Source organism: Vipera berus (assembly GCF_964194415.1).
Source record: "Vipera berus genome assembly, chromosome: W".
NCBI classification, from domain to species: Eukaryota; Metazoa; Chordata; class Lepidosauria; order Squamata; family Viperidae; genus Vipera; species Vipera berus.
In genome coordinates, this window is record NC_138210.1 from 58,291,854 (window position 1) to 58,315,691 (window position 23,838).

General features: G+C 45.5%; 1 protein-coding gene across 1 annotated transcript in view; it reads left to right on the plus strand.

The window, feature by feature from the left end:
* Nucleotides 1–12,901, plus strand: part of LOC308676232 (kremen protein 2-like) — a gene marked incomplete at its 3' end in the record, with an annotated part of 48,194 nt that extends 35,293 nt beyond the window's left edge. Inside the window, exons 5-8 of the mRNA XM_081342040.1 lie at nucleotides 420–752; nucleotides 2,911–3,039; nucleotides 7,610–7,682; nucleotides 12,604–12,901. Coding sequence (XP_081198166.1) covers nucleotides 420–752; nucleotides 2,911–3,039; nucleotides 7,610–7,682; nucleotides 12,604–12,901 — 833 coding nt within the window. The remainder of the gene's footprint in view (nucleotides 1–419; nucleotides 753–2,910; nucleotides 3,040–7,609; nucleotides 7,683–12,603) is intronic.
* Nucleotides 12,902–23,838: the final 10,937 nt, after the last annotated feature.

The window sequence follows — 23,838 nt, forward strand, 5'->3', positions numbered from 1 at the left end:
AATAAAGCGTATCTTCCTGATATTAAGGAATATCTGTTATCTATTTTTGAAATCTTTTTATTCCAAAAATAAGAAACTGAAACAATATGTCTCTATATGGTCTAGATTTAATGATAAAACTTGAGGACTGAAATAATCTCATACCAATATGAAATGGATATTACATGCATTTTGGATCTATTTAAATTAACTCTTTTTATTTTCTGTGCAGTTACATTTAGTTTATTTTCATCATTAAACAACAAAACGGAGTTTTTGTAATTGAATAGCCATTATGTTGACGTTGTGCTTCTTTGTATTTCAGCATTTGATCATTTTTTAAATTTAAAAATATCTAAATTTCATAACCTCGGTTCATCAGAGGCTTTTCCTTTAATATCGATTGCAATTCTGTTCTGATTTTTCCCTTCCCATTCCAGTCTCCATGGGGGCCTGTCAGGGGAACTTCAGTGATCTGTCTGGAGTGATCTACTCTCCGCAATTCCCAGATGACTATGAGGCCAACAGCAACTGCAGCTGGATCCTTTACCCTGCAGGTTGTGATTCTATAGAGCTCAGCTTCCGGATCTTTGACGTGCGTGATCCAAACGACCGCCTGGAGGTCCGGGATGGACACAGCAATCTCTTACTGGCCCAGTTTGATGGGCGCCGAAGGCCAGGCGCACCTCTGCTGTTCCCCACGGACTGTCTTTCCCTCTTCTTCCAGTCAGACCAGTTCCTGCAAGCCCAAGGCTTTGCCGTCTTGTATCGAGGTAAGCACTGAACTTTGGCTTCCCGGATGATGCTGTCACCTGACTAAAATGTTATAGGAAAGTTATATGACGATGTTCCATAGGAGTGCTTTCTCTTTCCCCCTCCCCTTCTTTCTCCCAAGCGGCCCTGCTTACAGAGGGGGACAGGGGAGACCATCTTAGCAAGATGAATGAAGTCAACTTTTGGGGCAATGTAACCACAGATGCCTTTGACCTGCAAGGCGGTGGATAAACACTTGTACTGGTGACATCTTACCCTTGCACCCTGAGCTCTAATTAGTAGATCCTAGATCCACATGTGTTAGGAGTACAGATGGTTCCGTCTTGGAACATCTTTCAGGATTCCTGGAGAAACTCCATAAATTTATTACCCAAACATTGCTATCTGGCCATACTCCTTGAATATGAAAAAAGGCTTCTTCCCATATCAATCAATCAATCAGTCAGTCAATCAATCAATCAATCAATAATAGAGCTGGAAGGGACTTTGGAGGTCTTCTATCCAACCCACTGCTCAAGAAGGAGACCCTATACCAGGGGTGTCAAACTCAATTTCATTGAGGGCCGCATCAGCACTGCGGTTGCCCTCAGGGGGCCGGGTGGGTATGGCCACGGTGGGCGTGGCCTACTGGGTGGGCGTGGCTAGAGTGCGTATGGCCTGCTGGGTGGGCGTGGCCAGCTCTACATCGTTCGCATCAAGGGTGCCTATGGGGGCCTGGGCAGGAGTGGGACAGATCTGAGGGTCTCTGGCAGAAGGAGGGTCTCTGGGCCAGGGCCAAGGCAGTGGGGGCCGTTCCCTCACTGTTTCCAGGATGGCTTCGCGGGCCACATGAAACCACTTTGCGGGCCGGATCCGGCCCCCGGGCCTTGTGTTTGACATGTCTGCCCTATACCATTTTAGACAGGTGCCTGTCCAATCTCTTCTTAAAAGCCTCCAGTGATGAAGCACCCACAACTTTTGAAGGCAAGCTGTTCCTCTGGTTAATTGTTCTCACTGTTAGGACGTTTCTCCTTAATTCCAGGTTGCTTCTCCCCTTGATTAGTTTCCATCCATTGTTTCTTGTCTTGCTTTCTGGTGCTTTAGAAAATAAGTTGACCCCCTCTTCTTTGTGGCAGCCCCTCAAATACTGGAATACTGCTATCATGTCACCCCTAGTCCTTCTTTTCTTTAAACTAGCCCCTACCCAGTTCCTGCAACTGTTCTTCATGTGTTTTAGTCTCCAGGCCTTTAATCATCCTGGATGCTGTTCTCTGCACTTTTTTCAAAGTCTCGACATCTTTTTTGTAAGGTTCCAAATTTTTTTAATTACATTTCTTTTTTACATTTAATTAATTTTTTTTGTAATATCCCCCAAGGGTTAATTGTAGGTCAATCTCTCTCGACATCTCTTCGAATCTTTCTGTAGTCCCAGATCGGTAATCTGTCTGTGACCCCAGGGTTCTTTTTAACAGAGATGGCCAGAGCTGATTTTGCAAGCCTGGGGGCCACAATTGTCTCAGGCTTTCACAAGGTACGGTTCAGTCTTTGAAATGATTGATTGGATCAGTACTTTTTGTTCTGGTAATGTTAAGATGTAACTGTACATATTCACATTTATAGAGTCACTAGTTTCAAAGGGGAGGAGAAGCTAAATTGATATATTTTGCATTGAGAAGAAAAGAAGGTCAGATGGACATTTTGCTGTTGAGCTTCTCCAAATTTTAAAGACACCTTGACCTGGCTCCTTTTGCAGTGAAGTTTTTGCTTGTTTGGCTGATTTAAATTCTTGTATTTTATCTAACCTTTCTCTAAAGCAATGCTCCACAACTTCCACTAATTGAAATCTCTGTATGGGGAAGACTCTAAGGGTTCAAAGGAGATGCTAATGAGATGCATTTGTTGCATTTATTGTATCTGTGCAACTTGCCCTTACTACAGCTCTCATCATGGCTACGCACACACACGCACACAGAAAGGCTAAACTTCAATAATAAATTAATGTTCTCACTAGGCCAGGATTACATTCAGAATCACTGTACTATGTTCATGTCAAATCAATGTAGGAAAACTGGTGAGGTTGGTGTTACTGTTTAACATATCAGGAAAGCCTGAGATTTTGATGAGAAGTTAAGCTGAAAATCCACTGTAAAATCCTTCATGATTCTGATTTCCTTCCAGGCCTGAAAGCTTCCTCGGTCAACTTGCGGACCCTTCCAGGTGATGGATCCCGTCTGGCCCCTACCTCTTCTGATTGGTTGAACTCAACCTGGACCTACAGTGGCAATGACTCTGCCATTGGGGTAGGAGGTAAAGGATCAAACTGCAGGGGAGGGGGCATATTATCCTATGAAGCTGTTATATGTTATAGCAGGGATCTTCAGACTTGGCCCTTTTATGACTTGTGGACTTCAACTCCCAGAATTCCTCAGCCAGGCACGCTGGCTGAGGAATTCTGGGAGTTGAAGTCCACAAGTCATAAAAGGGCCAAGTTTGAAGACCCCTGCAATAGGGTGTCTGTGGAATTCTGGGAGTTGAAGTCCACAAGTCATAAAAGGGCCAAGTTTGAAGACCCTTGTGTTATAGCTTGACTGGCTTTAGGCAAAACAGATTCTTTGACACTGTAGTTTTGCACTGGACCAAGGAGGCCTTGGAGTCGTTCTGGTTATGCCTGCCAAGAAAACCAGGGTGCCATTAAATTTATAATATTTCAAAGAGTGCAATTCGAAGTTAGAGAATACATTTGCAAGATGAAATGTACTTAATTCTTTTTCCTATCTATTTCTTCTGAATCTAGGGTGAGCCAACTGTATGTACCACTGGTTGGTATGCATCCTCATTGTTTTTAGGAGAATCCCCAAATCACAGAGCTTAAAAGTTCCCCCTGCCTGATTTTGCTCCCAAAATATGCATAATACGAAGGTTTAATCCACTTTTTTTGCATTTTTAAAGCCTTCCAGACTTGGAAAAGGGATTTCAATTCCATCTTTGGTAATAGTATATAGGTGTGGTTATATATACCTCCCCTATCCTTCAGGAACAGAAAGAAATTTTAAGGGTCATCCAGAGCTAAAAATGTTGCCTATCCATCTTCTTCCTGTCATAATTTTATTTTTATTCAAAAGCAAGATAAAATACAATTTTTTAAAAAAAATCTAAAAACTGACAAAAAAATACAATAAAGTTATTTAAAAAGCACGTAAAAAAGAATAGAAAACCCCCCCGCAACACATGTATACATATTAAACCCCCCCCCTTTACTGAATACTGATTAATACATCCTATCCATCTTCTAAATCAGTGTTGTTCAATCTCAGCAACTTGAGGATTTGTGGACTTCAATGTCCAGAATTCCCCAGACAACAGCACTGGCTGGAGAATTCTGGGAGTTGAAGTCTATAATTTTCAGGTTGCTGAGACTGAGAAATACTGTTCTAAGCAGAGCAGTCTTTCAGCATTTTTCCCCACAGTGATGAAGTTTGAATAACAGAATTATCAGAGCTGGAAGGGACCTTGGGGGTCTTCTAGTGCAACACCCCCAGCTCAGGCAGGAAACCCTATATCATTTCAGACAAATGGCTGTCTAATCTCTTTTTAAAAACTTCCAGTGTTGGAGCATTCACAACTTCGGGAGGCAAGTCGTTCCACTGATTAATTGTTCTAACTGCCAGGAAGTTTCTCCTTAGTTCTAGGTTGCTTCTCTCCTTGACTAGTTTCCATCCATTGCTTCTTGTCCTGCTTTCAGGCGCTTTTGGAGAATAGCTTGACTCCTTCTTCTTTGTGGCAAGCCCTGAGACATTGGAACACTGCTATCACGTCATCCGCAGTCCTTCATTAAACTAGGCATACCTAATTCCAGCAACCGTTCTGGGTATATCCATTTGGATATTTTCAAGGGTAATAATTTGGAATGGAGATGGATGGAAAGCAGATCTAGCAGCCCCCCCCCCCCCCATTTATTCTTTGCAGAATTTCTCTTTCCCATAAATAGTTCCTGGCTTAAAGAAACAGGAACACACTGGGGTGCACTAAAGCATATTCCAAAAGTATCTAAAACATATTTTTCAAATGGATAAGAGGAACATTTGAGGAATGGAATCTTTTCACATTTCTGTACAAACTATTCCTCCTTCTGCCGATTATGAATTGAAGCCATTCCCTCATCGCCACACATTTGGAATGTGCATTTTTCGAAATGAGTTCACTTAGGTAGTCCTCAACTTACGACCGGTTGCTTAGCAACTGTTTGAAGTTACAATAGATACCAGAGGGGAGGGCTACTTATGACCCAGATTCAAAGTTCTGACAATTGCCCTCCCCATGGTCATGTGACCCAACTTTGTGTGCTCAGCAACCAGGCTGCATTTATGGTGTTTGCAGCGTCCCGTGATTGTACAACTGTGATTTACAATAGTTTTGCCAAACCCCAGCATTTACCTTTGATTTTTGGCCAAACTGTACCTATGCTGAACTATTGGTTCACTAAATGAACCCCGGTGCTTGCTCAATGACTACAGCAAAAAAAAAAAAATAAGGTCATAAAATCGGGTCAGTTTTGTGACAGATCCTTTTTATGACCGTCACGACTTATGACTGTGATGGGTAGCTTCCTTACGGTCATAAGTCAAGGACTGCCTGTAAAGGAATATTTAAAAGGAAATACGTAATTGTGTATTTAAATATCTAGCGCTCTGTAAAATGAGATGCAGGATAAACAAAAAAAAAAGGATGTAGTCATTGTAAACAGGTTAATATAGTATTATGGAGAAGAAACAGGTTGATGTGCAGCTCAGCTTTTCCTAATGTGGCCTCTCTCCAGATGTGCTAGCACAGCAACTCTCATAATTCCGAGACCGTCTGGTCAACTTGTGGAAGAATGAAACTGGGGCATCACAGTCTTGCAATGGACCACCACAACAGTTAGTTTCTCGTCCTTGGCAACTTGAAAATGTGTGGACTTCAACACCCAGAACTCCCCAGCCCCAGTTCTGGGAGCTGAATTCTACACAACTTCAAGTTGCCTAGATTCAGAAAGATTGTACTAGACGTTATCGCTTCCTTTTATTCTGATTTTTCTTTTCTTTTATTTCTATTCTGCCTTTATTTTTACATATAGCTCAGGGCGGCAAACATATTCAACACACCTTCCTCCTTTCCCCCCCCAACAACAACCTTGTGAGGTGGGTTGGGGTGAGAGAGAGTGACGCGCCCAAAGTTACCCAACTGGCTTTCATGGCTAAAGGGAAAGTCACGATTTCCCACTTTCTAGCCTTGTGCTTTAACCACTGGACCAAACTGGCTCTCTTTGTACTTTATATACATACCGTATATATACTTTATATACATATTATGTACTTTATGTCAGTCTCTTTGTATTCCAAATTGGGTGAATGAACACATCCGGGATCCTAGCAGACAACCCCTTATTTAGGACAAGACTTTGACTCTAATGAATGGGAAAAATAACAAAAGCAAGATAAATCAGAACTCTGTGCAAAGAAACCAGGGCATGGTTATGCACGCAGAATGCAAAGCTAGCAATATGGTAGATATATGCTTATTTGGCACATCTTTTTCTGCTGCCCTTATGGGAATGGGAAGAATGGCTTGGAAAACTCCCTTTTCGGCTTCTGTTCAGCCTCTGCCTTAGCTGACTTCAGCTTTACTAAGTGTCGCTCTGCCAGTTTCATATCTGTCTGTTGAGCCAGAGGGACTAAGAAGAGCACACCAAGCCGAAGCCAAAATTTCTCAACGTGGCATGAACTTCCATGACGCAGTCAAAGAAGAATGGAATGCATGCTGTCAATAGAAGGGGCTGGCTAGGTTGCTTGTTGGCTTCTGTTCATGCAAACCTTTGGGTATGTGTGTATTATACATACCAGCCCCAGAAGTATACAGGGTCACCCAGCGGTGGGATTCATCCGGTTCGCACCAGTTCGGCAGAACCGGTAGCTGATTTTTTGTTGCCCAGGCCCAGAATAGACTTCCAGAAGTGGCATTCACAGAGAACCGGCTGTTCACATATTTGAATCCCACCACTGGGATCACTCTAAGGTTCATGGCAAGTATTTCCACTTCTGAGGTGTGTGCCATGTTCTTAAGAACACTGACTTCTTGCTCATCAGGCTGTCTGGAATTTTATATAATTAGTTACCATCTTCTAGCCTTCTGTCTCCTCCAGAGCAATGAGGTTGCTTTGCTGCTCTGCATTACCCACCCCATCTGGAAGACGTTGGTATTATTCAGTATATTAAATATGGCACCACCTAGTGGCAGAGGCTTTGCAATTACAGATAGGCTGATGAGGGCTTTAAAGCCGTCCCAGTTAGGCCAAATTGAACCTGGCTTGAGCTGTGTGATCGCTTCTTAATTTTTGTTAGGTAAAGGTTCCCCTGCACATGCGTGCTAGTCGTCTCCAACTCTAGGGGCCGGTGCTCGTCTCCGTTTCAAAGCCGAAGAACCAGCGCTTGTCTGAGGACGTCTCCGTGGTCATGTGGCCAGCATGACTAGACGCCAAAGGCGCACGGAACGCTGTTACCTTCCCACTGTAGTGGTCCCTATTTTTCTACTTGCTTTTTATGTGCTTTCGAACTGCTAGGTTGGCAGAAGCTGGGACAAGTAACGCGCTCACTCTGTTACACGGCACTCGGGATTCGACCCGCCAAACTGCCGACCACCTGATCGACAAGCTCAGCGTCCTAACCCACTGAGCCACCGCATCCCTTAATTTTTGTTAGTGGCAGGCAATTAGGGCTCTGGAATTCCAACACCTTTGGAGGGCACCAGGTTGAAGAAGGCTGTGGTGTTTAGCAGGCTGTTTGATTAATGGTTCCTCATTTGTTGAACACCCATTGATTTCTTCTGTTCTTTTGTGACACAGCTTGGGTGATGTATACGGCCACAGGGACCTTCATCTTAGCCATCGTCATTGTCTCATACCATTTGCGCAAGAGGTAGGTTCAAGCTGACTGGGAGATGTTGTGTAATTTCTTGTTCCAATTTCTTGGAGGAATGGAAGCCCAGGAATCCCTGCTGGGAACAAGGAGTGGTGGCTTCCCTTCCTGTTTTGCAGGATGAAAGACAATAGATTTTGGGGGGGTGGGAATAAGTTAAGGCCCAGAGATTGAAAAGAAGGGGTGTGGAGGCTGCGTGGGTGCAGGCAAACTCCCTGAGCCCCATGAAACAAAAGTTGTCATCAAGCACAGACAAGCAATGTAGGTAGTCCTCGACTTACGACCACAACTCCAACCAGAACTTTTGTCATTAAGTGAGATGGTTGTTAAGTGAGTTGTGCCTGATTTTATGACCTTTTTGCTGCGGTTGTTAAGTGAATCACAAGGTCGTTAAGCAAATATGACTTTCTTTACTGACTTTGCTTATCTGAAACTCCCTGGGAAGGTTGCAAACGGCAACCCCCATGAGACCGGGATGCTGCGGCCTTTGTAAATATATGCCTGTTGCAAGCCCTCTTAGATTGTGATCATGAATGAATGAACCTTTATTGTCAAAGTACAACCATGTATACATTGAGATTGGCTGAGCCTCCCTTTGTGCCCCCCCCCAACTCACAGTGACAAGAAACCCTCCATCTTATTACACCATGTGAGCTAATTGCACAACACACTGGCCTCGCAAGTCAAGCATACATAAAGTTTATAAAATTATTTCCCGTTCAAGAGCCTAACAGCCCATGGATTAAAGCTGTTCTTCAGCCTGTTGGTACGGCTGGCTATACTCCTATATCTCCTACCCGATGGTAGGAGAGTAAAGAGATACCGACCAGGATGTGAGTCCTTCCTGAGAACTTTCCTCACTCTTCCAAGGCAGCGAGCCCTGGCGATGTCATCCAGTGGTGTCAGGGGACAGCCCACAAAGTCTGTAATACTTTCCTATCTGCGGCTGTCAGACCAGCATACCAAACCACAATACCATACGAGAGGACGCTCTCTATAGTAGACCGGTAAAAGAGGGTCATTAGCCGTTGTTCTACCCTGTTCTTCTGCAAGACATTGAGATCATGTCACCGTGGAGACACTGTGACAATCGTAAGGGTGAGGACCAGTCATAAGTCAGCACCCGTAACTCTGAATGATCATTAAAGGAATAAGTAAGGACTAGGAATAAGTAAGGACTTTCTTCTTCATAGAGAAGAAAGAGAGAGAACAGTACAAAATATCTGTTAGCAACAGGGGCATCTTCGGGGATGGTGAAGGCCCATTTTTGTGATCACAAATGTGTGATCAAGTGTATAGGAAAATTTAGGAGTCCAAAGTTTGCTTATAGATGCCACTGTCCATCAAGAAAGTTGTTTCATACAGATGAAAGAAAGGGGGTAGTGCATCAGTGACAACCCCCCCCAGGTACTGCTGAACTACAATTCCTAATACTCAGACAGCGTGGCCAGTGCTTATGGGTGTCACTCAGCAACATTTGAAGGGCCACATATTCCATATTGCATTTTTAAAAGCAAGATTAAGTACTACGCTGCACTATGTTCTAAAATAATAATGTGCAGGTACCAAAAGTCAGCAAGTACACTGGATTTTGCCCCATTAGTCACTCTGGGAAATGTATTTGTGTGATATATATTCATGAAAGTTACTGTGGAATCTGACTGATACTGTCGCTATAGTAATAATAAGCCCAAATGTAGTGTTTCCAGAACGAGCGTTTTATTGGCACAATGGAATTGTAGACATGTAGACATTGTTGCTTTTTTTTTATTTGTAGTCTTCAAATATTTTCTCACCTCTGATTGTGCCTACCTAAAACAAACAAAATGCAATAAAAGCCTTGCTAAGGAATAAAGGACTAAGTACCAGGTAGTCCTCAAGTTACAACCACAATTGAGCCAAAATTTCTGTTGCTAAGCCAGGCAGTTTTAAGTGAGTTTTGCCCCATTTTATGGACTATTTTTGCCAGTTGTTAAGTGAATCCTACAGTCATTAAGCAAATCTGGCTCCCCCTCCCCATTGACTTTGCTTATCCAAAGCTGGCTGGGAAGGCTACAGTGGTGATCAAGTGACCCCCATCCTAGACAATTCAGCTGTACATACATATTAGTTGCCAAGTGCACAGATTCTGATCACATGACCATGGGGATGCTGCAACGGTCATAATAAGTGTGAAAAATGGTCACATCACTTTTTCCCCCAGTGCCATTATAACCTCGAATGGTCACTAAACAAATGGTTATATGTCGAGGACTATCTGTAACTGCATGATGTACTTGATTGACGGAATTTGGAACCCTCAGTTTGGAAGCATGCTTTATCAACTACAGCAGGAATGTGGAAATAATTGGTTTCACTGATTTAATTTAGATTCATATGAATTGGGTCCATTATCCTCCTCATCCTGGTAGATATTGTCCTTGATTGGCCTGATGGAAATGGTAGTTCCAAGTACTATGAGGAGGCCTATGTTAAAGTTTGAATCCTATGCCTCTAATGATGGGCAACCAATATAGTTCTAGGACCTTTTCCCATTGCTGCGTTCAAGTGCTGCCCACCTGTTTTTTCCCTGAGGGAAAAGTAATTAAGTGAATGGCCCTGAGGAGGCAGTAAATGTTGGCCAACATTTACTGTCCCCCCAGGGCCATTCCCTCAACTATTTTTGCTACCGTACTGTCTTGGTTGCATCTGTCCAAAGCCACTGCTGAATGGCCTTGTTTTGATTTGTGAAAGAGGCAATTGCTGCAGGCAATTGCCTCATTCACAAATACTATTCAAATACTCCATTTGAATATGTGACTGGGGGACTGGGAAATCATCTAGCAAAAGATGGTGGGTGCAGCCATGCAATCGAACTCCATCCCTTTGTACACATATGTGGCATTGATGAATGTATGAAAGTGGGGAAGCTTTGATTGTGAGGAGCTTTGGTGGCGCAGAATGCAGTATTGCAGGCTAATTCACCTCACAGCCAGGAGTTCAATCCTGACTGGCTCAAGGTTGACTCATCCTTCCGAGGTTGATAAAATGGGGGCAATATACTGACTCTGTAAACCACTTAGAGAGAGCTACAAAGCACTATGAAGCAGCATATAAGTCTAAGTGCTATTGCCAAGTGCTACTGTGAGGCCATCTTGCCTCTTTTGGCTCTGCACTGCAGAAGCTGTGTGTAAGATTTGGCTTGTCTTCTGTAGGCTGGTACTTCTGCCCCACTCCCAAATTAAACTAATGTAAAATAAATGAACGAATGAATGAATGAATGAGTGAAAGACATCAGGACAAAACTAGTCTCAGGGACGAAACCGCAGGTAGCGATGTCCCATAGAGAAAAGATCTGACAGACTAATTGGTGGAGCAATTTCCAGAAGAGAAGAGAATGATTAAAATTGACAAATGCAGGGAAACTAGCAAATAAGCACCAGAAGCCCAGTTCAGCCTCCTGCCTTCTTTTCTGCATGAAGAAAAAAAAAACAAGACTTCTGTATGCTAAAATAAAGGCAAGTTTCAAAATACAGCTAAAACAGGGAGGGATAAACATATCCCCACCTTCTTTTTTCCTAGAAAATACTGGAAGCTGGCTCTCCTCTGTTCTCCATTTTTGAGGTCAGCCACAGATAGGGCTCCAGGAAGTAATGGGTCTGAAAGAAGTTCAGAATAACAAAGTTGGAAGGAACCTTGGGGGTCTTCTAGTCCAACCCCCTGCTCAGGCAGGAGACCCTATACCAGGGGTAGGCAACCTCGGCTCTTTTATGACTCATGGACTTCAACTCCCAGAATTCCTGAGCCAGCCATGCTGGCTCAGGAATTCTGGGAGTTGAAGTCCATGAGTCATAAAAGAGCCGAGGTTGCCTACCCCTACCCTATACAATTTCAATCAAATGGTTATCCAATCACTTCTTAAAAGCCTCCAGTGTTCGAGCCCCCACAACTTCTGGAGGCAACTTCCATTTGTTAATTGTTCTCAAGTGTCAGGAAATTTCTCCTAAATTCTAAGTTGGGTCTCCCTTAACAGAATAACAGTGTTGAAAGGGACCTTGGAGGTCTTCTAGTCCAACCCCCTGCTCAAGCCATTCCAGAGAAATGGTTGTCCAATCTCTTCTTAAAAACCTCCAGTGTTGTAGTATCCATAACCTCTCGAAGCAAGTTGTTCCATTGATTAATTGTTCTCACTGTCACCACAAGCCAAAGAGGTGGTGAATAAAGGAAGACCCACCTACCCCTGAGATGACCCAACAGGTGACATCGCCTCTCCCCAGGCCTAAGTTATAGCCAAACTCACTTAGTTCAAGGAACTAAGCATTAATGAAGAAGACTTAAGCATTAAAGGCTGAGATGAAGGATGACAAATGATCAGAAGGGAGGGGGCACACCATCATCTCTCAAAACTCTCCAGTCACATCAGCAACACGTCAGTTGACCTTATCTCCAAGATAATGGATGACACAAAACTATCATTTTTACACATTTTGAAGGCATGGTAGAATCATTTTGGTTTATAGGGAAAAAGACAGCTAAAGGCAATTTAGAAAGACACAGGTAGTCCTTATTTAGCTACCACAAATGGAACCCACAATTCAGTTGTTAAGCGAAGTGGTCTCTGAAATTATGACTGTGCTTATACTCTTACTTCAGCGCTTCTTGGCTTTTAAGAGCTGCAAAGGTCAAAAAGTGCAAAGGCTGGTGCCAAAATTATTTTCTTCATTACCATCGCAACCGTGAATGGTTGCTAAACAAGATAGTTGTTAAACAAATCTACGTGTATCACCAACCACCTGGGAAGGTGATGAAAACCGATGTTGCCAGAGCACGATTGTGCTCGTCAAGTACAGTGAGGGGCGTTGGGCATGATTGCGTGGCTACTGCTGATGTCTTTGCTGTCAGAGTTAGCTGGCCATGTCACCTATTTCTCCCTCTTTTCCAGGACCTGCCTTTTTGTACAAAAGAAGACGGGGAATTCTCTAGTCCCATTCTCCTTCAAAGGGCCACGGAACCGCTGCCAGTGTCTTGGGGGTGAGGCCTGGGCTGTAGCCTACCGACATACCCGTGTGGTGATCTGCACGACTCGTGGGGCCCCCCATCACCGTCCCCTGCACAATGGGGGTGGAGTTGCCGGAGGAGACGACGAGACCTCCTCCGATTGCTCGTGCCTCTGCCACAGCTATGAGAACCTTTCTTCCACCAATCAGTCCTCTCTCAAATCTCTCATCTCCACCATCTGAGGAGCTCAGATCCTGCAGTTTGTGGCTTTCACTGCCAGACAGTTAAAGCATACCTTCCTCAGTTCATCAGGGACAAAAAGACTGGGGCCTTACAGAGTTTAGCCACTCAAGAACGTGCGGCAGTGGCTTTATGATATAGTGGAAGTCAAAGCTTTTAGGCTGAGAACCACATTCCAGAAAGCCAAAGGTCACTTTGTAGCAAGGCTCCCGTAACAATATTCCCCACATCACAGCTTTCTTTGAGGCAGGAAAAGCCTGAGGGAACGGAGACGCTCTTTGCCATGTCTCCTTGCGGAAGACATGTCAGCCTAATTTAATCTCAAAGCAGCCTTTATGGCCCTGGAATTTTGTAAAAAGTTCCTGTTGGACAAAGAGGACTGGTAAAAATCCCCATCATGCCAGAAATATTCCTGTGGCATTATGGGAAAATGTAAGTCTGTGACAACACACCTGTTCCTTATAACTGATGGAAGGGGGAAAACCTTGGAAGGAACGGACGCCTGGATATAGAAAGCTTGATGAATTTTTGGACACTGACTAGGGAAAACCGGTTCTCATATTGGCTGTAACATTGGTGAGGCATTTAGCTGCAAACACCCTGAAGACTTCGAGACCCACCCATCGAAACATTATTTACTTGGCTTCGGGGAATTTTGTAGACACACCAAAGAAGGAGGAAAACTAGCTGTCCTGTGTTCCACAGGTACAGGATAGATTTTGGAACTCTAAGCCTTCATTAAATTATTTTCGTATTGGCAAGGATGCTTCTGTGTCATCAGCTCTGTTGGGCTGTGATTCAGAGCTTGATAGATTTTCTGCTTTCCTGGACTGGGTAGGAGATACACTGGATTGTCCATTTTTCATTGAACATGACTCATTTCTCTGAGTGTTTTGTCATTAGCAGTGGGGAACCAAGGGATCTTGAATAAAACGACAGGTTCTGGAAGAAAGTGAGGAACATTGGTATTTACCTTTGCTTTCGGTGATCCTGTTTCAGATTCCTGGTTTCCTACTGGACCTGCAGTGTGTTTGGGGTGAGGTGTGGTGGGGCTGTCCCTAAGGCCCCATGAGCCCTGCAGCTGTAGCCAAGTCTTGGATGGGTATGCATCCATGCTGTTCTTTTTTTAAAAAAAGGGTACAGAATATAGGGTAGCAACCAAAATCCTTAGGAGCTTTGAGCAATTCGCAAATAAGTGTTTTGGTGTTTTTTTTTACAATGTTGGGATAAATTTCATGAGGAGGAAAAGGTGAGCAAGACAGGCAATAACTGTATAAAATTAGGCAGAATGGATAATCACCAATAGTAGAACATGAGTACATGCAGTGAAGCTGAACTGATAGAGGAAATATCAGAGTTCATCATGTCACATAGTAAATCCTAACTAATGGGACAGAATCTGCTGCATACAAATAGTGTGTTGTTTTACTGAATTATAGACCACACTGGTGATGATGAGGCTGTTAGCAGATCCTTGTGCCAAATTCTTTCAGTATTCCTTCCCTAGTCATAATGGTTGCCAGCCCAGAATTGTTTAAAAGAAGAGGACAGAGTAACCTCCTACTGTTTGCAGTACCCAATAGCATCTGGTTAGCCACAATGTGAAACAGAATCCAGGGCAACTATGCCATTGATTTAATGCAGTGTGTTTCAAAGCTGGAAACTTTTAAGATGAGTAGACTTCAACTCCCATGCTGCCTAGGGGATTCTGGGAGTTGAAACCCACATATCTTAAAGCTGCCAGGTTTGTAAACCCAACGTAACCTATCAGGTTTTTTAATAATGTATTATCTTTAGAAGACAGCAAGAGAAGACCTTATTCTTTCAACATCTATGAAGGCCAGTTTTTTGGAGTGTGATCCATTAGCTCTTGTAATTCTGCAGCTGAGAATGGAGTTTCAGACTGTTTGTGTAGAATCTGCTCCAGCTATTAACTCAAAAAACAATATCCCCTCTAGACTTTCCCAGTCTTTGCCCTCCAACTGAGGTCCTTGTTGTTATACACTTTTCCCAAGGTTTAGTACAAATCAGACCAACACAACAGTTACAAAAATATATTATTATAGAATTAGTTGATAATTTAATAGCCATACCTGTAAACAAAGATTAAGGGAAACTAGGAATTACAATCCTAGGATTTCTAGAGACTATCAGGTTTGGGAAAGAGTGATGTAAAGGATTTGTTTGAAAGGGCATCCTTTGTGTGTCCCAGGAAGGGAACAGTGTTAGAGAAAATCTCTCTCTGTGTGTGTGTGTGTGTGCTTTCTGTGCATGTGTGTGTGTGTTGTGTAATTCTTCAGGAACAGAATGTACAGAATTTTTCAGTTCCAATCATTTTAATTTAAGGATCTTCAGCCATGTTTACATATGTGCCATTTTGTCAATAATAGGAACAAGAGCCCAACCTTTGAAACTTCAATGACTTGTAAAAAGATGAGTCCAGACATTTTTTTAAGACTGAAAGAGAACAGTGTGCTTCTTTGCCTAAAGACAATCACAAATCCCTTATATATTTTGAAAGTTACAGTTGTGCTGTCGCCAAGACTAAATCTAAACCTAAGACTATGACTCCAGGAGCTGTGGGCTCAGCCCTCAAGTATGTGAAACCATAAAGAGTGCCTCTGAACATCGGTAAAGTGCTTTCCCTCAACAATTGGCAACTACGTCAAGTGCCTAGGGCAGCATAGTAAAAGAAGGGCTGGCAGATTTTGTTCTGTACCAACCTGCTACTGGCCTTGCAGAAAAGGCAACCCCTTTACAGACGGCAAGAGGCTGGAATACGTCTGCCAAATTTATTACAAAAACAAACAAAACATGAAACAAGATACCGGAGCTTTGAAACACTATCGGAGTGGTTGCTTTCAGCAAACCAGCCCTCCCCCAAACATTCCCTTTATAAAGAGTTCAGGGCGTGGCCTCTCCTTGCCTCCTTCCGAGAAGTCCCACAGCCTTCCTATGCTTGCTCCTACTTGACTGCCTCCTGCGTCGGGCGTCCTTGAACAGGGCCAGCTGTGGGTCATCTTCATCCACACTATCAGGCTCACACAGCTGGGTCTCCACCAGGTAGGAGGGGCCTGGCTGGGGGCTCTGCGGAGCCTCAAAGCCATCAGCAAGTTCTTCAACACCCCCCTCCTCCCCCTCATCTGAGTCATCCGACCCAACTGCCGAACCCACAGGCTGACCCTGAATCACAACACTATCCCGCACCGCAGGGCCCTTCCCCCGGGGCTGCCGATCCGGATGCGGTCGGGATGGGAATTGTTCATGAAAAGCAGTCACCAATGCAGGGGCATGAACGGCGGTCGCGTCTTCCCAGGTGAAGTCCTCTGGTCCGTAACCTTTCCATTCAATCAGGTACTGGAAACGACCTTTCAGCCAACGGGAATCCCTGATGCTGGCGACCTCGTACTCGGGGGTGCTGCCTCCATCACGAGGTCTTGATGGGGGAGGTTCCGCTCGGCGGAGTGGACAAGCCGGTTGCTCGGGGACCAACAGAGACCGATGAAAGACTGGGTGCACGCGCAGGGAACGTGGCAGAGTTAAGCGATAGGCGACCGGATTGATGACAGCCTCGACTGGGAACGGTCCTAAATATCGGTGATCTAACTTTCTCACCGGCCGTGTTGACGGTAGGTTCCTGGTGGACAACCAGACCCGATCCCCCACCGATAGTGGAGGCGTATCCCGTCTTGACCGATCAGCAAACCTTTTGTAATCGGCCTTGGCCTTCTCTAACTGACGTCGCACCAATCGATGGATCGCCTGTAACTCTGCCATGAAGTCGTTCGCTGCCGGCTCCGGTGAGTCCACGGGAGAAAGGGGGAAAAACCGGGGGTGATAACCCACATTGGCCAAGAACGGTGTTATCTGTGTGGAGGTGTGCTGCGAATTGTTAAATGCAAACTCAGCTATGGCCAGATAGTCCACCCAATTGTTTTGCTGCAGATTGACGTAGCAGCGCAGATATTGTTCCAGGATACCGATGACCTTCTCGGTTCCCCCGTCAGTTTGAGGATGATGCGCGGAGAGGCAAATCTTGATATCCAACGCATGCATCAACTCCTGCCAGAAGCGGGCTGTAAACTGGGCCCCCCTATCAGAGACAACTCTATCAGGGAGGCCGTGCAGCCGAAACACCTGCTGAATGAACATACGACTAGTGGTGCGGGCTGACGGTAAGCCGCGACAGGGGATGAAGTGCGCCATCTTGGTCAGCATGTCCACCACCACATACACTGTCGTAAAACCAGAGGATGGGGGTAAATCCGTCAGAAAGTCCATGGAAACAGCCCCCCAGGGTCTTTTGGGTGTTGGCAAGGGCTGCAGTAATCCAGGCGGGGCCCCTGTCGCTGACTTGGCCTGCCTGCATGGGATGCAGGAGGTGACATAGGACTGGACGTCGTGTCGGACTCGGGGCCACCAGAAGGTACGGGAGACCAGGTTCAGGGTCTTGAACAGGCCAAAATGCCCCGCTGCCGGGTTATCGTGACACTGGCTGAGGATGAGTCCCCTGAGTGGCCCTCCCGGAACATAGAGCCGGTCACGATAATACAAGAGTCCATCCGTGACCGTCCAAGGAGAATCTGGCCCCACCTCCTCCTTCCGCTGAGCCACCCACACTTCCTGCTGCTGTGCCTCCCGGATCCGAGCCCGTATATCAACCGGCTCCCGTACCGCAGCAAAAGACTCGACGGGGATCACTGTCCTGGGCAGAAGCTTGTCTTCCACTCGGGAATATTCGGGCTTCCTGGACAGAGCATCCGCTCTTTGATTGTGCCCGCTAGGTATGTACCGAACCCGGAAGTCAAACCTCGCAAAGAAAAGAGACCACCGGATCTGGCGTTGGTTCAAATTCCGAGCGGTCTGCAGGCTTTCCAGATTCTTATGGTCCGTCCGGACCTCGATTTGATGCCGCGCTCCCTCCAGATGATGCCTCCAGGCCTCGAACGCCGCTTTGATGGCCAGCAGCTCCTTCTCCCAGATTGTATAATTGCGCTCCGAAGGGTTCAGTTTTCGTGAATGATACGCGCAAGGGAAGAGGGTACCGCTGGGCGTCGTTGCCTGGAGTAACACCGCCCCAATGGCAATGTCGGAGGCGTCCGCCTCCACGACAAACGGCCGTTGCGGGTCAGGATGCTTCAAGATGGGCTCCTTCATGAAGGCTTCCTTCAAAGTCTGGAAAGCCTGTTGTTCTGGTGCGTTCCACTGGAACCGAGTCTTCTTCTGCAGGAGCCGGGTGAGGGGGGCTGTCAAGGCAGCAAACCCAGGGATGAAAGTTCAGTAATAGTTGGCAAATCCAAGAAGTCGCTGAACATCCTTCACGCGACGCGGGGGTTGCCAACTCTGCAAAGACTCAACCTTACTCGGCTCCATGGCGATGCCCTCAGGAGAAATGCGGTGACCCAGGAAATCGATGGTCACCCGGTAGAACTGGCACTTCTCCAACTTGGCAAACAGCCGATGTTCTCGGAGTCGCTGCAGGACCTGATGGAGATGCTGATGGTGCACCTCACGCGACGGGGAGTAGATCAGGATGTCGTCCAAGTATATCACGACAAACTGATCCAACAAATCCCGGAAAATGTCATTCATGAAATGCTGAAACACAGCGGGGGCGTTGGTCAGGCCAAACGGCATCACCGTGTACTCAAAATGTCCATAGCGAGTACCAAACGCCGTCTTCCACTCATCACCCGGCCGAACCCTGACGAGGTTGTAAGCTCCACGCAGGTCCAGTTTCGTGAAGATCTTAGCCTCCCGGAGTCGGTCCAAGAGTTCGGGGATGAGGGGCAGCGGGTAACGGTTGCGCACCGTGATGGCATTGAGTTTTCTGTAATCGCAGCAAAGCCGTAATTCGCCCGACTTCTTTTTGACGAAGAGCACGGGTGCAGACACTGGCGAGGACGAGGGCCGGATGAAACCGCGAGCCAAATTCTTCTCCAGAAAGTCCCGCAATGCAGCCAACTCGGGGTCCGACATGGAGTACAAACGCCCCACTGGGAGAGGCGCATCAGGGACTAAATCAATGGGGCAGTCATAGGGCCTGTGCGGGGGTAATTGATCCGCCTCTGTCTCGCTGAACACATCAGCAAAGTCGGACAGTTCGGGAGGCAAGGAAACCCCTGGGAAACCCTCCACCTGGCCGGCACAAATATGGCGGGAGTGGTCCACGCACTGCAAGCTTGGGAAGGTGACCAGGTTCTGTGACCAATAGATCTGTGGGTCATGCGCCCGGAGCCACGCCAGTCCCAAGACCACGGGGAAGTGCAGGTCTGAGGTGATATAGAACTGGATGGCCTCCACATGGGAACTGATGGCCATACATAATGGTTGCGTGGCGGCCGTAATAGGCCCAGACAGGAGCACTCGACCATCGATAGTCTCCACTAACATGGGCGGATCCACCGGGCACTGGGGAACAGCCCATTTGGCCACAAATGCTGAGTCCATAAAATTTGTGGTGGCCCCAGAGTCAATTAAGGCATGGACTGGAATCCCCTCTGGCTTGCCAGGAAGGATCAGACGTGCCTCCAATATCAGATGCCGTGGAGGTCCACAGGCAGCATCGGAAAGACGTCGCTCAGTGTTGTTGTGGGACGCCCGATCTATCACACCGTCTAGATCGGGCTCGGGGCGTTTCCCGACAGAAAAGTAGGGGACTTTCTCGGGGCAGACTCGATCACTGATGCCCGCTGTCGCTTCTTTGGGCAAAAAGCAGCCAAATGTCCAGGGTCCCCACAGTAAAAACACAACCCCCCCGATCGTCGTCTGTTCATTTCAGTCACCGATAGACGAGACCTGGCGGCACCCAGCTCCATTGGCTCCTCCCTTTGAACTGGGGGCTCACGCACAACAGGGGCGGCAGGGGTCTGTGGGGTGGCACAGCGACTCCTTCGCTGCTGCAACTGAGCATCGATCCGCAGGCAGAGATGGATCAGCCCATTCAGGTCTGAGGGAATATCCACACGGGCCAGCTCATCCAACATCTCCTCCGACAATCCATCCTGGAAGGCATCCACAAGCGCAGCCTCATTCCAGGCGGAATCCTGGCTAAGCAGCCGGAAATCGCTGATATAGCCCTGTAGGGGGCGTTGACCCTGCCTCAGAGCTTTCAGACGTCGAGTAGCAGTCTGCGTCTTAATAGGGTCCTCATACATCAGACGCATATGATCACAAAACCCCACAAAGTTGTCCAACAATGGGCTAGGTTGAGCCAGCAGAGGCGTGCCCCAACGAGCTGCATCACCCGAAAGAAGGCTTAACACAAACCCCACCTTATCCCGGTCAGTGGGGAAATCAGCTGCTCTCACGCTGATAAAGAGCTGGCATTGTCCCAGGAAAGCAGGAAACAGTTCTGGAGTGCCTGTAAATTTATCCGGCATTGCAACTTGGCATTTTCTCCTGGGTGGGGGTGCAGCATGAACCTGAGCTTGCAGTTGAGCCACCTGAGTTGCCAGCAAAGTGAGTTGCTGGGTGAGCTGGGCATTCTCAGCACGTAGCTGCTCCATAATATTAGTAAGGGGTGGGAGGCTGAAAGCAAACTGTTCTGTACCAGCCTGCTACCGGCCTTGCAGAAAAGGCAACCCCTTTACAGACGGCAAGAGGCTGGAATACGTCTGCCAAATTTATTACAAAAACAAACAAAACATGAAACAAGATACCGGAGCTTTGAAACTCTATCGGAGCGGTTGCTTTCAGCAAACCAGCCCTCCCCCAAACATTTCCTTTATAAAGAGTTCAGGGCGTGGCCTCTCTTTGCCTCCTTCCGAGAAGTCCCACAGCCTTCCTCTGCTTGCTCCTACTTGACTGCCTCCTGCGTCAGGCGTCCTTGAACAGGGCCAGCTGTGGGTCATCTTCATCCACACTATCAGGCTCACACAGCTGGGTCTCCACCAGGTAGGAGGGGCCTGGCTGGGGGCTCTGCGGAGCCTCAAAGCCATCATCAGCAAGTTCTTCAACACCCCCCTCCTCCCCCTCATCTGAGTCATCCGACCCAACTGCCGAACCCACAGGCTGACCCTGAATCACAACAGATTTGTCGCTAGACGGGCCCCACCCAATGTTGGTTAGCTCTCAGTCTTAGAATCATTTTGTGGCAACTGGAAATGATTACAAGGCACCATTTCCAATTTCCTGGAAGGATGCTGAAATGGTATTCTAGGAAGTGTGGATAGCAGCCCATTGGACAGTTTTAAATATCAAACCCTTGATGGAATGAGATTCTTTTCCACAAAAAGAGACCTAGGTTAACGCCCTATTCTTTCTCCATTTTTTTAAAGGTTTACTGAATCCCCAGGGCCTTACTTTAGAAATATTAACTGCAGAGTCTACGTTCAAATATATTGGGTGTTGTCCTTTCAATGAATTAAATCCATATCCGAAACTTGTATCAGGCCAACTCCTCTTGTCATCCTCTTGTATATAATTGAAATTTGTTTAATTATTTAACTTATTATGAAATCATTGTGCCGCATGTATATTAAGGAAAACATAATAAAGCAGGTAGCCATTAAAATTAATTGTGTATCTGGATATGGGTCTGATCTGAAAGTACAGATTGGTTTATTTAAGGAAACAGGTTCATGTTCAGAAGCGAGCCTTGTATACAAGAGTAAATCTTTTAAAAATGTTCCTACTGAAATGAAAATTGTCTTCTCTCCTGGATGACGATAGAATCTACCATACACAAGGAAAAGAGTCATCTTGCTGATACCAGCATTCTGGTGATGGTGTAACACAATCAGGTGAAGAACCCAGCTGCTCTGTAAGCTTCAGAAAAACATTATTCTGTGTGCATCGAGGGAAGAGACATTTGGCTGCCTTTGACCTTCAGCCAGGGAATAGAGAAGCTGATGCTCCCTCTGCATCCCTGTCTCCTATGGTATCTAGCAAGTTTCTGAAAAGAGTTGGCAAACCCCATTTGATGTGATCAGTACAGAAAAAGAGTTGACTTAGTTGACTGGGAATGGCTTGCAAAACCAACAAATTCTGGTATAGCAAGCTTCATATCCTGCCAATCCCTCAATTCCATAGTATACACGTACAGCTTGCATCAATGTGATATACCAGATGTTCCAGAAATGCATATATTAATTGAATGCTAAAGGCAGTGAATATATTAAAGGGATGGTCTTCTGTTAGTTACCTTAGACTTCCACAGTAACAGATCCAACACCTTGGAACAGGTTGTATCTGAAGTACACTTTTTCTCGACCCACTTTGCATTTAGAAAGACCCCAAATCCTATTTTATTTCAGTGGGCCTGAGGACCCAAGTTTGATTGTAGGCAATCACATTTGATGTTCATGTTTGTTTTTAATTGAAATGTTATAAGTAAACCCCACTTAATGTCTATTCATTTAGTGATTTAGTGATTGTTCGCAGCCACGACAGCACTGAAAAAAAAGACCTATGACCAATCCTCACACTTACGACTGTCACGGCATCCTGCAGTCACATTATCACCATTTGTGATCTTCCTAGCCAGCTTCCAACAAGCAAAGTCAATTGGGAAATCAGCAGGGAAGGTTGCAAGTTGCACTCGTGGCGTCTCACTTAATGACCACAGTGATTTGCTTAATGGACATGTCCAAAAAAAGGCTGTAAAATTGGAAGTGATCATGTGACACCTCATTTAATGACTCCTATTTAATAATGAATTTTCCTATCCCCTTTGCAATCTTAAGTTGAGGATTATCAACTACACTTTGTACACTTTTATTTATTTCCCTTTGTGTGTACTACTTAGTATAAAAAAAATCTATGGGGGATGAGGAGTGAAATAGGGGACAAATTATATACGTTGTAACATTGTGATACAAGCCCCATTACTTGTGTATTTGGGTTAGATGCTAAGACATAACTGAGCAGATACTGTACATTGGCCCAGATATATGACTGGGATAGTGTACCCTTCATTTGACAAGATTCAAAACTGTCACAATCAAGAATAAAGAAATCCAACTTTTTCACATGAATAGGAGTAATATAGTCGGTTTCTCATAAACATGGGCATTTTGTGGGTGAATGGAGAAAGAACCCAGACCTTGTTTCAAAAATTATTACCAATCAAAAATAGGTTAAGGAGTGCAATTCCATAAGCTGCATTAATTTTGTATCTTTCTTTTATATAAGGAGAATCTTCTACAGAATATGATTTGAATTCTCTCCTTCCACAATGGGACAACAGTTTACAAATTAGGTGTTTCTTGTCCAAAGTCTATTTCTGCTAGACACCCACTCTGATCTCAGATAAATCACTGTCAAGGAGTCAGCAATTTGAGGAAAATGATATGTGGTTAGACTACTATATAGGGCTGTTGGGAGTATTATTGAGGCCTGACCTTTTCTGAATTTGATAGCTTAAGCAAGTTCAGATCTGGTTAGGATTTGGAATTCCAGGCCTGTGTATTGGTCTTCTTAAAAGAAAACCTTATCAGACCAATTCTGTCTAGCTGTGAAGAAAACTGCATGCCTGTAACATTGCATTGGTATTTTTAAAAGCACGAATAAACCTCCTAAATAAGGGGGGGGAATTCTATTAACCCTTATTGAAGAAGTCTTATAGAATCACTCAGTCCCAAAACAGTCTGCTGGCTTCAAACTTCAAAGCGGTTTCATCAGATTTTTATTTATGATGAGCAATTTGGAAACCTGAACAATGCTTTTGTAGTCTTCAATTGGCTTTTTTGTGGAATTGTTTTAAAATGAGTTTGGGGATAATCTACGGGAGAAAAACTCCCCACCATCCAGTCAGAGCTGAAGACATTCAGTTGCCTCTTGAAAAAGCACCCATGACCTGGATCACGGGTGTCAAATTCGATCGCGTCACACGACATATCATTATGTATCATGATGTTTTTTGCTTTTGCAGAGCTGGGGTGGCCTGCACGTGACGCAACCGGCCAGTGGGCCACCAGTTTGACACCCCTGACCTGGA